Source organism: Ailuropoda melanoleuca, chromosome 4, assembly GCF_002007445.2.
Source record: "Ailuropoda melanoleuca isolate Jingjing chromosome 4, ASM200744v2, whole genome shotgun sequence".
NCBI classification, from domain to species: Eukaryota; Metazoa; Chordata; class Mammalia; order Carnivora; family Ursidae; genus Ailuropoda; species Ailuropoda melanoleuca.
In genome coordinates this window covers 120,327,032-120,343,744 of record NC_048221.1, presented here as the reverse complement: position 1 = coordinate 120,343,744, position 16,713 = coordinate 120,327,032, and the positions used below count along the sequence as shown (strand labels likewise).

Here is a 16,713-nt window from a genome sequence, read left to right as displayed (position 1 = left end):
GAGAATGTGGTTATAATAGCTCAACTTTTACAAAATGTGTCTAAATCTTGTCATCAATAATCGAATATTTATCAGTGTTCCATGGATACTACCCCCCCTAAAATATTTTTGAAAGACATATAGATCTATATAATCTTATTAAATCACATTTATCAGTAGTTATTCAATTCTTTTATGTAATTGATTTTTATTCCTGTTGACCTGTCACGAAAGGCACAGAAGCCTACACTATAATTTTAAATTCTCTTTGCATTTCTCCTATTTTTCCTTTTAATAATATCTAGGACTTTGGTTCATACAGATATTTGACTAGTATTTTCTTTAACAAAGAAAAAGTTTGATCTAATCCATAGATGCTGAAAAGATATTTGATGAACTTTAAGCCACTCCTAAGAGAAATTAACTAATAAAATAGACTACTGTTTTACCAAAACTCAACAGCAAGGATCTCCTACTCAAGCCCTAAAGCCACCATCCTTTTTATTAGAAGTAAATGCTAGTGAAAGCACTAAGACTACCTTAAAGAGGAGAAAATTGAACCTAAAGCTTTTTTGGTGCTGATAGAAAGTCTAAAAATTCAAAAAGAATGTAGTAAAAAAGAAACCAAATTTAATAAGAAAATGTGTTAAGATGGCTACATATAAATGTACAGCAAACAGATTTTTCTCTACTGAAGCAGTGATTGCCTAAAAGCAGAAGAATACATATCCCATTCACAATAATGGCAAAAATTCTTAAATTATTTAGGAATAAATTTTAAAAGGAAGTCACAGAAGCTGTGTGAAGAAAACTGAACTCTTACTGAAATACATAAAATAAGATTTGAGCAAATAGAAAAGCATACTTTTTTCTTAGAGGAAAAGACAATAGAAAAGTGTTCTTTCAAAGTTATAATGTAAATAGAATGCAAATGTAATTTCAGGATAAGTTGGGGGAGTGGTTATTTTAGAATTAAATGCTCAAGTTTATTTTGCAAAAATATTTGCCAGCAGGAGTCAAATATAGAATGAAAAAAAACAGATAGATTTTCGTTACCAGATATAAGTCACTAAGGACATCAGTATGGTCTTGGAGCAGGAATCAACACAGATAAGTGGAGAAGGGAGAAGGGAAACTAGATGTTTACATATTTGAGAATTTAATGTATGACCGAGTTGGTATTTTTTTGGTATTTCAAAATTGGAGAAAAGAGGAGTCATTTAATAAAGGATGCTAGAAAAACTGACCTCTACTGAAAGAAAATTAAATTATAAAATTAAATGGAAAAGATTTTTCATCTTGCAGAAAAATAAAAAGTATACATACAATATAGAGGCAGGGGGAGATAAAAAGAGGCATCCAAAAGCTATAATAGAAAAAGAAATGAACTTGTATAGACACATAGATGCGTGAGCGCGCGCACACATACATGTATTGGAAAGGATGCCGTAAATAAAGGCAATAGATCATGGATTTGTAAACATATTTGCATCATGGATTTGTAAACATATGATAAAGGAGCTTTGTGCAAATTGACTTTTAAAAAGAGACAAACAGCATTAGGGACCGGATAGAAGAAATGAAGCTGCCTTCATAGAGCAGCAAGTCCAATAAAATCAATTCACTGTGGCCAGGGAAACAGTAGTGACCAGCTGATAAAATCACTGTGAAAGATTTATAACATATGGTAGGGGGTAGAGTTCTTACAAACTGTAAGATAAAAAAACTGAATTTTCAAAACAGGCAAGGCAGTCTACCAGTATATACTTCCAGTGGACTTGTTTAGCTATCAAGACCTACAAATTAAAACAAACATGGTATACTTTGGCAACCTCATAAAAATTATAACACCAAGCATTAGTAAGTGTGAAAGGATAGCCCTGTCATGCGTTTCTTGTGTTTAAATTGAACATTCCACAGTGCGGTGTCCTTTATGTAGCCTAAGTCTGTTAAGGTGTTCATATCTTTGATGCAGCAATTCAATTTATTGGAATTTATCCTAGAAAAATCTTCATCATTAGTTACAAATAGATCAATTTAAATGTTGTTTATGTGGAAACAACTTAAATATCTCAAAACAAAGGAATTTTAAAAATTTCTCTATAAGCAAATATTATGCATCCACAAAGTGACATTTTAGAAAATCTTTGATGGCATGTATGGAAAGATGCATAAAAAAACAAGGTATAAAAGAGTATGTATGTATAATGTCCAATTTGTTAAAAGTTCATAGATCTCTTTTTCAAGACATGTTTTATATGCATATGTGTGTATATATGTGAATCTGGCCTCAACAAGTATATACTGTTCTGATCTTGCCTTGATGATCCATTAATACACCAATATTGTAAACTGTGGAAAATGTCAGCATGTTTTCATTCTATCTAAAAACTTATTTTGAAGACTCAGAGAATCAGTGCCCGTCAGAAGAGAGATCTTCAGAACTGAAAAGATCCGTGCATTTATACAAAACACCAAAAGTTCGACAGATTTAGGATAGGAATGTGAAAATAATGTCCCTGAAATTACCTGTAAGAACCAGATTCAGGTTGGATAAGCAAGACTTTTCACAAATATACATTTTTAGTTCACCTTTGCAGCTGAAAGTTGATTTTCAAGCACAGGGTGGTTCTTTCTTAGACAAAGGAGGAGGTACTAATTTTGGCTTTTAAAAAAATAAAAGCAAGATGGGGCAGGAGGCCAACAGTCTGAGAGCACAGATCATCACCTTCTAATTCTGACTGCCATCAAAGGATTAATATCTACACTTAGCTGAAAATGTCTGAGGATGAGTTGGTAGGGGTGGACAGAAATGTGTATCAGGTGATGAATTAGGGCCTACCCCTAGAGCCAAGGCCCGTCTCCTCAACGCTTTGCTTCTGTGCTATGGGAGAGGCATGAGTGCAGTCAGAGAATAAACCACCAGGTGTGCCACAGCAGACTTGGAGTGTCCTCCAGAGGAAGAGCAAGTACAGAGACAGAAGGAAGGTCAAGAGTAGCAGCCTGAACCTCAACTCCGTACAGGCGCTCTAGGTGATCACCCACCCAGAGGAATAAGAACAAGCACCAGAGCCCATACCGTATGCCAGGCACTTCTCCGAGCATTTTACAACCCTTCTCCTAGTTGGCCCTCACAAAACCCTAGGAGGGTCGGTAGTGTTATTACCTGCGTTTATAGTTGAGGCTTATGGTGAACATGCTATAGTCAGAGAGCTGATGTGGGTCAGGACCAAAAGCAGCCTGTCTGTACTTTTCATTTCTTAAGTTCTCAATTTATACAGAAGGACAAATGAATAATGTTCTTAGTAGGAAGCAGTTTTTCCCTAAGAAAATGGTTCTGAGTTCTAATAACAGCTAATTTTAAGTGGTTCATGCATGCCCTTTTATTTTGAAGCTGAAAGGTGTCTTATTTATTGGTATTTTTTTTGTCTAAATGTATCTTAATCTGTCCATTCCGAACCATTCTTCAAAGTGTACTGACTAGTGCCAGTTTGTCATGCTTATTATTAGCCGTGTACTAGTATAGGTCAGTGTTAAAGTGACAGGGTGGGTGATTGTTTAGTTACTAAATCCAACTTTTATCATCTTGGGGTAATTTTATTTTTTAATCTGGAAAATAGTGCACAAATCCAGCAGCCTCAGCATTTTCTTTTAACGCAAATGCATCTTAGATGGCAAGCTACTTTAGTTAAAACCCTCCAAAATAGGGGCACCTGGGTGGCTCAGCCGTTAAGCATCTGCCTTCGGCTCAGGTCGTGATCCCAGGGTCCTGGGATCGAGCCTCACATCGTGCTCCCTGCTCAGCAGGAAGCCTGCTTCTCCCTCTCACGCTACCCTTGCTTGTGTTCCCTCTCTCGCTGTCTCTGTCAAATAAATAAATAAATAAAATCTTAAAATAAAAAAACCCCTCCAATATATGTAGATTTATGGATTTAGATCTAATAGAAAATAGGCTTATGTGTATTTTTAATTTTTTTAAAGCAAGTATTAAAGTTGAAATACAAAATAAATTGTATTTTTGTATATTCTGCAGATGTTTTATTGTAGAATGGGGAAAGAAAATAATAGAGTTGATAACTGAAATTTAAGACCACTTTGGTTGAAAAAGAAAAAGTTTGTGTTTCTGTTACTCTGCCACTGAACTATATAATTCGATGTGTGTTCTTTAGCAGCTGTGGACAAACCAGGATTTCTTCATGCAGTTCCTTCCTTTGAAACAACAAATGTGTAAAGAATTGGTTATCTCCCACTTCCAGTGAGCTTTTCATATTGAAGAGGACTCTTGTAATAGTCATGGGCTCAACTTGATGTGCTTGGAGACATTCCCTTCTGCATATTACATTTGTAAATTCCAGTCATATCTTTTAAGTCTCTGCTGGTTACTTAAACCTGACGGAAGTATTAAAAATTCTCTTAGTCTCAGTCTTAGACTAAAAATTAAGATGTGAAATAATAAGTGTTTGTCCTGTTCTTCCAGGGGGAAAAAGGAAACATCTGTGGGCCCACACGAGTGTGATTGTTCTAACATAGAGGTAGCTTAATACAATAATAATAAAGTTTGAAACTTTCCAGAAGGCACAGAATCGGGAACAGATCATTTTCTAAGCACCATATAGGCAGATGACAGGTGGCTAGATAGCATCTAGATTTGTAATCTCAACTATGTAAAAAGCAATGAGATTTTTTAAAAAATGGCTTTTACTGATGGCAGCCATCTTACTTTGCATGTTTAAAAGGATGTTGTTTTCATACCAAAAGATTTCAAGACTATAATCCTTTTTCCTTGAAGGAACTTCTCTTTTCTTATTCTATTATTGCATTAAATTAGCCCTCCTTCAAACTGGTAAGTGAAATAAAGGCACATTTCAATTTCTGAATATCCATTTCATTACTGTCACTTAGGAATGAAGCAAGCCCTGCTCACCCTTACCTGTTACCTTCTAAGAGGAAACTAATTTGTCCTTTAGGAACGGCTCCTCTAGGCTAGAAGCCACGGGGCCAGGAGGTCTTGAGAAGGTGATGTGAAAAGTAAGCTCCTCCATTAGTAATAAAGGGTTCTGTGTGGCTTTGGGTTGTCTGGAGACAAGAAACTTAATATAAAGTACAAAGTATCAAAATACCTCAGGGCATAAAAGCCTTTGTCCCTTTTCTTCCTTTCTTGCTCTGGCTTGAATGCATTTCTGAGTTTCTCTGATGCTTAAGGATCCAGTACAGCTCAGGGCAATGAGCAACAAAGTATAAGCTGTCTCTTCTTCCCCCTCCCCAGTGTTTCCTTCCTCACTTCATTGCTTTCAGTTTCACACATTACAGTGTTGCCCTTGTTTGTAATATAAATAGTATTTTAGTTGAGTTCTGTCACTCCAAAGTTCTGAATTCAAAAAAAAAAAAAGCAATTTATTTGAAATTTTTTGGACTATTGCCTTTTTGTAAGGTGACACCCCATCACCCAAGATTGTTGTAATTCTTTCAAAACCAAGAATCGATAGCACAGAAGTTAAAAAAAATTAAAAAGTCCCATGCAATAGGTAGATCTCATTAATGAATATAGAAGTTATAGTCATGCTAACATTAAGAACTTTCTTTTTGCCCAGCACTATGCAGAGAGCTTTATGTACATTAGTTCACTGTGTTATGACAACCTCCCATAGGAGGCATTATAATTCCCGCCTGTATTTTTAGGTGAGAGGCTATCAGACCGTAATAATATCAGTCAAGCAAGCGTTTCTGGAACCTGTTTTAAGTGCAGGGCACTGTGCTAGGTACTAACAATCTAAAGCAGAGACATGGTCCTTGCCCTTTTAGGTACTTATGATCCCCTGGGAGATTGGGTTTCCGTGAGCTTCCAAGTAATAGAGGACGGTATGGCAGATGAGTGCCCAAATAAGCACACAGAACATGTGTCCTGAGCATGTCAGGGGGCAAGATCACTCTGGGCCTGGCTACTTGAAGAAAGCTCTTCTTAGAATGCAATCTCCTTGAGACTGGAGGTAGACTTTGTGTTTTTTTGTTTTGTTTTGTTTTTAAAGATTTTATTTATTTGACAGAGACAGCCAGCGAGAGAGGGAACACAAGCAGGGGGAGTGGGAGAGGAAGAAGCAGGCTCCTAGCGGAGGAGCCTGATGCGGGGCTCGATCCCATAACGCTGGGATCACGCCCTGAGCCGAAGGCAGACGCTTAACGACTGCACCACCCAGGCGCCCCTGGAGGTAGACTTTGAAGAGAGTGGAGAGAAGAGATTTCAGGGAAACAGGCTGTATATTTAAAGCAGAGGGAATATTCTTGGCAGTTTTGTGAAGTAACAATTTGAATAGTTGCCTTGTGTAGAAGGCATGAGGTCCCTTTTTGGCGTCATCGGGGCTCAGGCAGATAACACCCTGGACAGTAGTATAGAGAGGGCATGTGAATGCAGTCCCCGCACCTTGCAAATACCGTGCCGGCGTCAGCGGGCTAATGCGAGCTAAAGTTAGAGGGACAGATTAGAACCCAGCGTGCTGGTATTGTGATTCAGTAATTAATGTTAGCAGCTAACATTTATTGAGTACTTATATATGAGACCCTAGTTGGTGTTTTTATGGATTATCTCATTTAATGCTCACAACAACCCCGTGAGGTGCTTTGTAGATACAGGAATCAAGCAGGCGACAGAGACAGGTCAGTCAGTCAGTCAGAGGCAGAACCTAGGATTTGAACACGGGCAGTCTGCTTCTACAGCCCTCCATGCTCCACACAGCAGTGTTTCTGGAATTTTTCACTTAGTAACATTTCTGTAAGTGGTACTGACACGGTCTCAAAACTTGCCGTTTATAGCCTGAACAGACCCATGTTCGCACACACACCCTTCCCTATGGGCTGTCCAGCAGAAAGTAGAAAGCAAAAGCAGTTTAGTTTCTTCCCAGTCCAGCTCTAGCCGTTTTGATAGCCGTTCGTGAACGTTAAGAACCTCCTGCGGAAGAAGCTGGCTCACGAGGGCAGCTGCTGGGGAGGAGCTGTGCGCCCTGGTGTGGTGTGACCGAGGGGGAGGGTGGTGCGAGCTGCCGGGGAGGGGAGTGATCCCAGGCTGTGGGCCCGCAGTCCTTTAAGAGAGGGGTCCAGGTGGAAGGTGAAGCAGAAATGACTGCCAGGGAATTCTGAAAGTAAATGAACCGGGCACTCAGTTCAGAATAGGAGGCTAAGCGGCATGACAGGTGGCAGGAAGTGACATTTCCTCCACTGTGAGACAGAGTGGACTCCCTGCTGGAGTCAGAGAGGTCCAGCCTTGACTGTTTTCGAGGCCTTCAGATCCACCTCCACTACAGCCATCCTGCATGGACCTTTCGTCCACCTCCACTCTCATGTGGACGATGCTTGGCATTCCAACAAGGCTGTCCCTTCAACTCTGAATCTAAGCCTTGTTGACATAGGTATTTTCATTTTTCAGACCACAGTCCTTACCAAGGGCTGATTATAAGACAGTTATGAAACCAAATAGAAACCTGGATTGAAGTAAATCACAGAGTATAAAGGAGACAGACAGTTTACATTTACAGAAGACTTAAAGAATCATTAAAAAAGGAGCACAGCCAGCCTAACCAAAAGGCAGAGGATCTGTACTCTGAAAGCCATAGAACACTTATGAAAGAAATTGAGGAAGACACAAATAGAAAAACCTTCCATGCTCACGGATTCAAAGAACAAATATTGTGAAAATGTCTATGCTACCCAGAGCAGTCTACATATTCCGTTCAATCCCTATCAAAATACCATCAATGTTTTTCACAAAGCGGGAACAAACCTAAAATTTGTATGGAACCAGAAAAGACCCCAAATAGCCACAGGAATGTTGAAAAAGAAAACCAAAGCTGGGGGCATCACAATTCTGGACTTCAAGCTGTGTTACAAAGCTATAATCATCAAGACTGTATGGTACTGGTACAAAAACAGACATATAGATCAACAGAACAGAATAGAAAAGCCAGAAATGGGCCCTCAACTCCATGGTCAACTAATCTTTGACAAAGTAGGAAAGAATATCCAATGGAGAAAAAACTGTCTCTTGAACAAATGGTGTTGGGAAAATTGGACAGCCACATGCAGACAAATGAAACTAGACCACTTTCTTACACCATACACAAAAATAAACTCAAAATGGATGAAAGATCTAAATGTGAGACAGGAATCCATCAAAATCCTAGAAGAGAACACAGGCAGCAACCTCTGTGACCTCGGCTGCAGCAACTTCTTGCTAGACACATCTCCAAAGGCAAGGGAAACAAAAGCAAAAATGAACTATTGGGACTTCATCAAGATACAAAGTTTTTTGCACAGCAAAGGAAACAGTTGACAAAACTAAAATACAACCAACAGAATGGAAGAAGATGTTGGCAAATATCTTATCAGATAAAGGGTTAGTATCTAAAATCTATAAAGAACTTATCAAATTCAGCACCCTAAACCAAAAAAATCCAGTCAAGAAATAGGCAGGAGACGTGAACAGACATTTCTCCAAGGAAGACATCCAAATGTCCAACAGACACTCGAGAAAAGTGTTCAACATCACTTGTCATCAGGGAAATACAAATCAAAACCACAATGAGATACCATCTCACACTAGTCAGAATGGCTAAAATGAACAAGTCAGGAAACAGCAGGTGTTGGCGAGGATGCAGAGAAAGGGGAACCCTCACTGCTGGTGGGAATGCAAGCTGGTGCAGCCACTCTGGAAAACAGTATGGAGGTTCCTCAAAAAGTTAAAAATAGAACTACCCTACAACCCAGAAGTTGCACTACTAGGTATTTAAACAAAGGATACGAACTTAGTGATTCGAAGGGGCACATGCACCCCAGTGTTTATAGCAGCAATGTCCACAACAGCCAAACTATGGAAAGAGCCCAGATGTCCATCGACAGATGAATGGATAAAGAAGATGTGGTATGGATATACAATGGGATATTACTCAAGCATCAAAAAGAATGAAATCTTGCCATTTGCCACGACATGGATGGAACTAGAGGGTATTATGCTAAGTGAAATAAGTCAGAGAAAGACAAATATCATATGATTTCACTCATATGTGGAATTAAGAAAGGGAAGGAAAAATAAAAACAGAGAGGAAGGCAAACCATAAGAGACCCTTAACTCTAGGAAACAAACTGAGGGTTGCTGGAAGGGAGTGGGTGATGGACATTAAGGAGGGCACTTGTTAGAATGAGCACTGGGTGTTACATGCAACTGATGAATCTTTAAATTCTCCCTCTGAAACTAATAATGTGCTATATATTAATTAAATCGAATTTAAATTTAAAAAATGTTTTTTAAAAAAGGAGCACAACCTTTAATAGTGTCAGTGGGAAGGGTATATATGGGGGAGATAAGGTGGGGAAGTGGCTTTGTGCCTTGTTAATATCGAGGTAAAATTTAAACAGAGACGCACAGGTCTTAAGTGCACAGTTTGATGTAATCTACACCCTAACCGAGATCTAGGATATTGCTGCCACCCAGAACACTTGTCGTGCTCCTTCCCCAGCAGTTCTCACCACCCATGGCAACCACTGTTTTGATTTCTGTCCCCACAAATTAATTTTGCCTGCATCGTATAGTTCTGTAACAAATCACACATCACAGGGCTTTCATGAAGAGAGTATGGTAATGGAAGAAAGCAGCATTCAACTAGGTTATCCTCATGTTTCCTTAAAGATCTAACACTCTGCTTACATTTCTAATCTGAAAGACACTGCCATCCACTCAGTACCCTGAGCCATAAAACTTGAGCTCATTCATTCCACTCTATTCTCCCATATCCAGTTAATGGCTCCACCATGTCGGTTCTCCCTTGTAATTTTTTTGGACCTGTCACTTCCTTCTGCCCCTCCCTCACCTTCATTTCTTGCCTTGTCATGATCTTCAAATTACTCTTACCACCTCCCTTGCCCCTAGTCCTCTCCAGACCATTCTGGTCACTGCCCCCAAGGTAATCCTTGCTAAACTGAAACACACTCTGGTCCCTTCTCTGCTTGAAATCATTCCATGGTTCCACTTAAGGTGCTTCTCTGTCACTCACAGAATGGAGTTCAGATTTTCAAGTTGGACGGTGAAGGCCTTTGGCAGATGGGGGCCTGCAGCATACTTCTGTCCTCTCAGTCCCACTTGCTCTCTGCAGGACATTCACTCTGCACCTGCTCCACCTGCTTAGCCGGGTCCCTCCCCTCTTACCTGTGCCCTTACCTGTGCCAGCCTGCCTTGTTTAGGGCACTGGGCATGCCTGTCTCCCTGATTCTCTTATGAACTCTTGAGCAAGGTTAGAGACCAGGTTTTATCCATCTATCTCCAGCATCTGGCCTGTGACCTCGCTGAAAACACTTAATATCAAAGTAATTAATCAGAAATTGCTAAGGATGATGGTATACGGGTTCAGGGTCTTACTCGGACTTCAAGTGGATATGTTTTTAAAGATTAAAAAAAAAATCACAGAAAAAAAACAAAAAAATAAAAATAAAATCATACAGAAGTTTTCATGTGTCTCTGACCACTTTTGTAAGTCTGAGTTTTTCTTTCCAATAGCTGTCATAGTAATAAAGGTGAGAAAGTTTGTGTCTTACTTGGAGAGAAGGTCTCTTAATAAGAGGTGACTCCTGCTGGTATTAAAGGGCCAGTCCTGGGGCGCCTGGGTGGCACAGCGGTTGAGCGTCTGCCTTCGGCTCAGGGCGTGATCCCGGCGTTATGGGATCGAGCCCCACATCAGGCTCCTCTGCTGTGAGCCTGCTTCTTCCTCTCCCACTCCCTCTGCTTGTGTTCCCTCTCTCACTGGCTGTCTCTATCTCTGTCAGATAAAAATAAAATTAAAAAATCTTAAAAAAATAAATAAATAAAGGGCCAGTCCTGGGCTTTTATTTCTATCTCAAACCTGACTTAATGTGCTTATCCATTTAGTCCTAGAATGGCAGGTTACTGTTTCCAAAAATGAAGATAATTTCTTTCTAAAGGTCTTTGTCATAATTAGCAAGCAGATGAAAAGCTAAAAATGGTAAATACTGACCCAAATGCCTAGGAACGCCAGTATGTATCGCCCTTGCTTGTTCACCGTGGCTCACTCTGTCCTTTCTCCTGTTTTTGGTTCTGCCTTGTTGTTTGAATCAGCCTCACTGCCCCCCATTGATCATGACCCAGTCTGTATTTTTATCTTTTCCAAAACCTAGGGAAGAACCTCGATGCCGTCCACGACATCACAGTGGCGTATCCTCACAACATGCCTCAGACAGAGAAGCACCTCCTCCTCGGGGACTTCCCCAAGGAGGTCCACTTCCACGTGCGCCGGTACCCAGTAGACACCCTCCCCGAGTCCAGGGAGGGCCTCCAGCTCTGGTGCCACAAGCGCTGGGAGGAAAAGGAAGAGAGGCTGCGCTCCTTCTATGAGGGGGAGAAGAATTTTCACTTCACCGGGCAGACTGTAATTCCACCTTGCAAGTCTGAGCTCAGGGTCCTTGTGCTCAAATTTCTGTCCATACTTTACTGGACCCTGTTCAGCCCTGCAATGTGCCTACTCATATATCTGTACAGTCTTGTCCGGTGGTATTTTATAATCACCGTGGTTATCTTTGTGCTACTAGAGAGAATATTTGGTGGACTGGAGATCGTTGAACTTGCATGTTACCGGATTTTTCACAAACAGCCACATTTAAATGTAAAGAAAAATGAGTGAGATCATAAAGTTTGCAGTGTAACAGCCAAGGTGATATTTTGGAAATGTGTCAATCCTTTGTAAACGGAGATGCATTTTTGCATGACTATGTAAAATATTTCTACTGCCATCATTATTTGTTCAAGATATTTTGAACTTAGTTTTGTGGGAAAATATTGCTACACACATTTTTTTTTAATCTCTGAATGTAATTTCAATACGCGTAGCAGGGAGCGATCGTTATAAAATAAGTCGGGCCAGAATATTCCTAAGCAACCACCGGGCTGTTAGGGGACAAGGGACACACAAGATTTTCCTAGAGGCCCAATCCTATTTCCTAACAAACTCCCAGACAAGAGGCAGATCTGGGGCTCGAGCACGGGCTCAGATCAAGTGCTGGCACTTGACTGGAGGTGAGAGCCCTTCCTCCCGGTTCCCTCCCCCAGCAATGTCCCCAGGCTCATTTCTTTGCCAATCACACCATCGCATCCTTCCTTAAGGCCAGACGAGGACGACGGAAATCCCTCATCCTTCAACCAACCAACCATTTTGATAGAAAGCCCTTCATTATTCATAAAACCTTGGCATTTAGCCTTGCACTCACCTAGACACCAGAAGACCACCTGTGACCTTTCTAACCATGGATAGTAAGACCTAGCCATTTCTCAGGGAGCAACCACAGGCTCTCCACTTGGAAACCTTAGTTTGGATTTGTACAGATAGGACTAAAGACCGTTTCGTTCACTTCTACCTACTGTTGCGTGCTCCGAGCTGGTCTCCTTAGGCTCATCGGCACGGGTAGCTTTCTCTGTATGACATCAGGTCACTTACCTTTCTAAAGGAATGCGTGGAAGGTTCTGTTACTGCAGACAGAAACTCTTGAAGTTGTGTCTTTTGAAATATTTCTTTAAAACCTGCCCCAAAAAGGAAGGTTATTGTATTTTCTGTACGTGCACGGGTATCTAACATCTGCGTTAAAGCAACAGCGCTTACAGCCACGGCGGTCATGGCTAGGCCTCAATTCTTCAGCCCTCGCAGCCTTGACAGATTTTACTCTTCAGACCAACATGACAACAGGAAAATGAACCCCTTTTTAATGATAATGAGGGCTCTCTCTCTCTCTTTAGCCCCAGACCAACAGCACCAGTCTCCTTCTGAGGCAGAGGAAACGCATGGTCAGTATTTCCACCCTGCTGGAGCTGTGCACTTACTACTGTTTTTGTCATATAATGGGGACCCTGGTCAGAGCCGCAGAAAACGTGAGGCAACTAAAACTGTTGAGCTGTTCGCAAACCTGTCTGCTCTCCTCCTGCCTTCAACCAGCCTGAAAAGCCGTTGCTTTACGTACCCTTTTGGCGTGAATGCCTTTTGCTTAATTACAACCCATTTTTGCTCAACGGTGACTTTTACCCAACAATTGAAACGTGCATTGCCATGAAAGGTAAGCACATTGTGAGTCGAACTTACGGAGGAGAGGGTCCAGGTTGCGTGCAGAACACCGTTGACACATCACTCGTTGGAGGAGAACTAACGAGTGTGAGTGTGCGTGGACACGCACCAGCCCATATTTAACCCCTCCCCGCAGGCCGCCTTCACTCCTGCCAGGAGCTACTAATTAATTATTATGCAATCGGCTCCAGACGCAGCTGTTTAATCCCGTGGTTTTTAAGGTGTTTTCCTGTTTTTTCCCCCCTGAATGGAAGAGGTTTCTAATTTGTTTCTCTCAGACCTCCTTTTGGTTATATTTGGAAACGCAGAGAGTTTTACAGCCAGCCCCGCATTTGTCCTGGGCAAAAGAGAAAAGCCGTCTCCTACCCCACACGTGTTTATACGGTAGCCCACCCAGCCGCCCGCCGTCCGGCGTCTCGGCTCCTCGTTCAAGGGGTAACCTCCGTAGGATGGCGTGAAACCTGTACAAGAGGAAAGCTCTTTTCTTTCCTTTTTTAAAAAATGTTTTCTTTGGATCATAAAAGACAGGTTAAAGATAAAATGCACACTTTGTTTTACCTACCCAAAATTCATAGGCACCCAAACTGGGGAATAGAGACATTGTACCTGCTTTCAGGATCAGAAAGGATAACTTCAAAGAGAAAAAAGGTGGTTTTGTTTTTTGGGGTCTTGTGTTTTTGCAGTAAGTCTTCTTTTAAAGTCGTAATTCTTTATGTTCCTACATATTGGCCTTTTTCTTTTAAGATTTTTTAAAGAAATATTCAGCAGATGATTTGGAACTTAGAGCTTTGTAAAATCGGTAACAAAATGTCAAGTAGAAATTAATTTAACTTTAATGTTGTGATCAGCCTCAGGAATGACCCCTCCACACCTTCTCACCTCATCACTGTGGACTCAGAGCAGCTGCTTGTTCTGCGTCTGGACTCGCACTTCCCACCGAATGCTCTTCCGGCCCTTTGAAGACCAACTCAGTGGGCTGTGAACCGTTTACAGTACCGTCTATCCAACTGCTCAGTCTTAACCGTTCGGAAATGTTTTAAACAAAGCAAATGTGGTTTGTAAGGGATGTTAATGGGAAACATTATACTTAACATAGGAAACTACGAGGAAGAGTGCTGATGAGGTCACAGATTCTCCCACCAGAAAGCTCTGATGAGAGTCTGAAGTCACTGTGCAAATCAGTAGGCGAACGTGGTAAAAGACGGGACGAAGATGTTAAACAGAGCCCATAATTCAAACTACTATTAAAATCCTTCCTTGTTTGTAACACTACCGACGCACAGATTAGGAAGAAATACCAGCTCCCACTCGTGTCACTCTGACATTAGTTACTTCTCGGCACCACGTTGGGAGCTGGACGTTGGTGGCCAAGATCGAATTCTGCAGAAAGGGTGACGTGCCCATTGCACCTGGCCTGCAGGCTCTGGGCCCGACCTCGACGCCCCTGTGCACTTTTATAATAGAGACTCTAATGGAGGGAGCCTGTTGGTATTAAATTGTTTACATTTCTTTCTAAAAATAATGTGCTTTCAGTGCCTTAGTTATGAGTCCCTTTCTTTTTCTTGTTCCAAGAATTCTACAATGTGTTTCTTAGGTAAAAATCTCTTTGCTACTCACTGGGAGGAAAATGGTTTGTAAACACTGGTCACTGTGGTAAACACTACTTTGTGGGGACATCCGGAGAGGAGAGCTTGATGCTGAGGTAGCCTTTGCCTTAGAGCTGTGATTTATGCTGTAGGAAACAAACGCGGTCTTGTCACGCGACGAGCTTCAGATTGGAGATGGCCCAAAAGTTTTCTTGTACCGACCTTAAGCTTTTATTTCAGAAGAGAGTCTTGGTTTTGGTAATTTATTTTTTAAAAGATTATGTACAAAATGAGTTTTAAAAATAACTCACAGAATGGCCTTAGTTTTCAATGTCCACTAGTATGTTTACGAGTTGTGTTATCTGTAATTTACGCCCCAGAATAAAGTGGAATGAATCAGATCGAGTTTGCCCATGTATCCTATTTCTGGTTTTGCCGGAGTGACTGGGTGTTATTGTGTCTTCCCACGTTGTTACAGCCTTACGGTATGTAGTATTAAGGAAGAGCTCATCAGTTAGGACTCTTTCATAGATTTTTTTTTTTTAAAAGATTGTATTTATTTGACAGAGAGACAGCCAGCGAGAGAGGGAACACAGCAGGGGGAGTGGGAGAGGAGGAAGCAGGCTTCCAGCGGAGGAGCCCGATATGGGACTTGATCCCAGAACGCTGGGATCACGCCCTGAGCCGAAGGCAGCTGCTTAATGACTGCGCCACCCAGGTGCCCCTCTTTCATAGATGTTTTTAAAAAAACAAATGCCCACACAAAAAGGGAATATACAGCTTCCATGATTGAGAAACTCTAGGGGCCACAGTTGAATTCAGGCCTCAGTGAATGTCATCAGAATTTGGTTTTCTTCCACTTCTGTCAGTTCAGCCCTGAGGGCAATTTGGTTATTTCACACATGTGGGGTTGTAATGGCAAACACCAGCCCCACCGGCTCTAAGAGGTAAGCGGGATTCTGTGCATCCCCCATCACTGTCAGGGAGTATGTAACTGAAAGCAAATCTTATAGCAAAGCTTGACAAATGCATGAAAATGTGCTTAGCAAATACACCAGCCCACCCACCTACCACACACACACACAGGCATGCACATGAAAATCATGGAACTGAAGGGTAACAGAATATGCCACCCCAAAATATGACTAGTTAAGTGTGCCACCCAAAACAGGCCGCTTTGCTACGTTGATGGTTTTGAGGCACTTGAAAAGCAGCAAATGGGGGGAAAGGCTGTTTATGAAGTGCCCTCATCTGCCTGAAGACCAGTTCTCCAAAAAGACTCAATGAAATAAGTCAATCAGAGAAAAACAATTATCATATGAGCTCACTGATATATGGAATTTAAGAAACAAGGCAGAGGATCATAGTGGAAGAGAGGAAAAAATGAAACAAGATGAAACCAGAGAGGGAGACAAACCATAAAAGACTCTTAATCATAAGAAACAAACAGGGTTGCTGGGGCAGTGGGGAGGGATGGGGTAACTGGGTGATGGACCTTAAGGAGGGCTCGTGATGTAATGAGCACTGGGTATTATATAAGGCTGATGAATCACAGGCCTGTACCTCTGAAACCAATAGTACATTATATGTTAATTAATTGAATTTAAATAAAAAATGTTTGAAAAAAAAATAAGTGGCCATAAATCCCTTCCCTGGGAGTTTCATCAACTAGCGAGATGGACTTTGTCACAAGAGAGAAGACAAACAACAACACCACACCCAGATAAATGCTGTCACAAAACATCATACTTCCCATCTGTTCTTCTAAGGGCCAGTTCATCTTTCTTCAAACTCATTTACTTTCCCCTAAGAGGCTTCCCCCGCCTTCCCAGGGAAGGTGTCTTCCAATCCTGAATTCTAAGCCACCTCTGGGAGTTACTCATTTTTCCTTGGCTATCTCTATATATACCTGAGGGATGCATGTTAATAAATTTCTGATTGTCTTCCTCTTGTTAACCCATCTTTTATTTCCAGGGTCTCGACCAAGAATTGAGAAGGGTAGAGGGAAAATTATGTTTCCTTCCCGGCAGAACCTATCTTTGTAT

General features: G+C 41.3%; 1 protein-coding gene across 15 annotated transcripts in view; it reads left to right on the top strand.

Annotated features, from left to right (window-relative positions):
* LCLAT1 (lysocardiolipin acyltransferase 1) overlaps nucleotides 1–15,069 on the top strand; it is a 194,221-nt gene extending 179,152 nt beyond the window's left edge. For 13 of the 15 annotated variants that reach the window (XM_034659697.1, XM_034659687.1, XM_034659692.1 and 10 more), the window contains one exon: nucleotides 11,152–12,114. In XM_034659697.1, coding sequence (XP_034515588.1) covers nucleotides 11,152–11,654 — 503 coding nt within the window. In that variant the 3' untranslated portion in view covers nucleotides 11,655–12,114. Of the gene's footprint in view, nucleotides 1–11,151; nucleotides 12,115–12,760 lie in introns of those variants that run through there. The other 2 variants (XM_034659699.1, XM_034659698.1) reach the window with 2 other exon arrangements.
* Nucleotides 15,070–16,713: the final 1,644 nt, after the last annotated feature.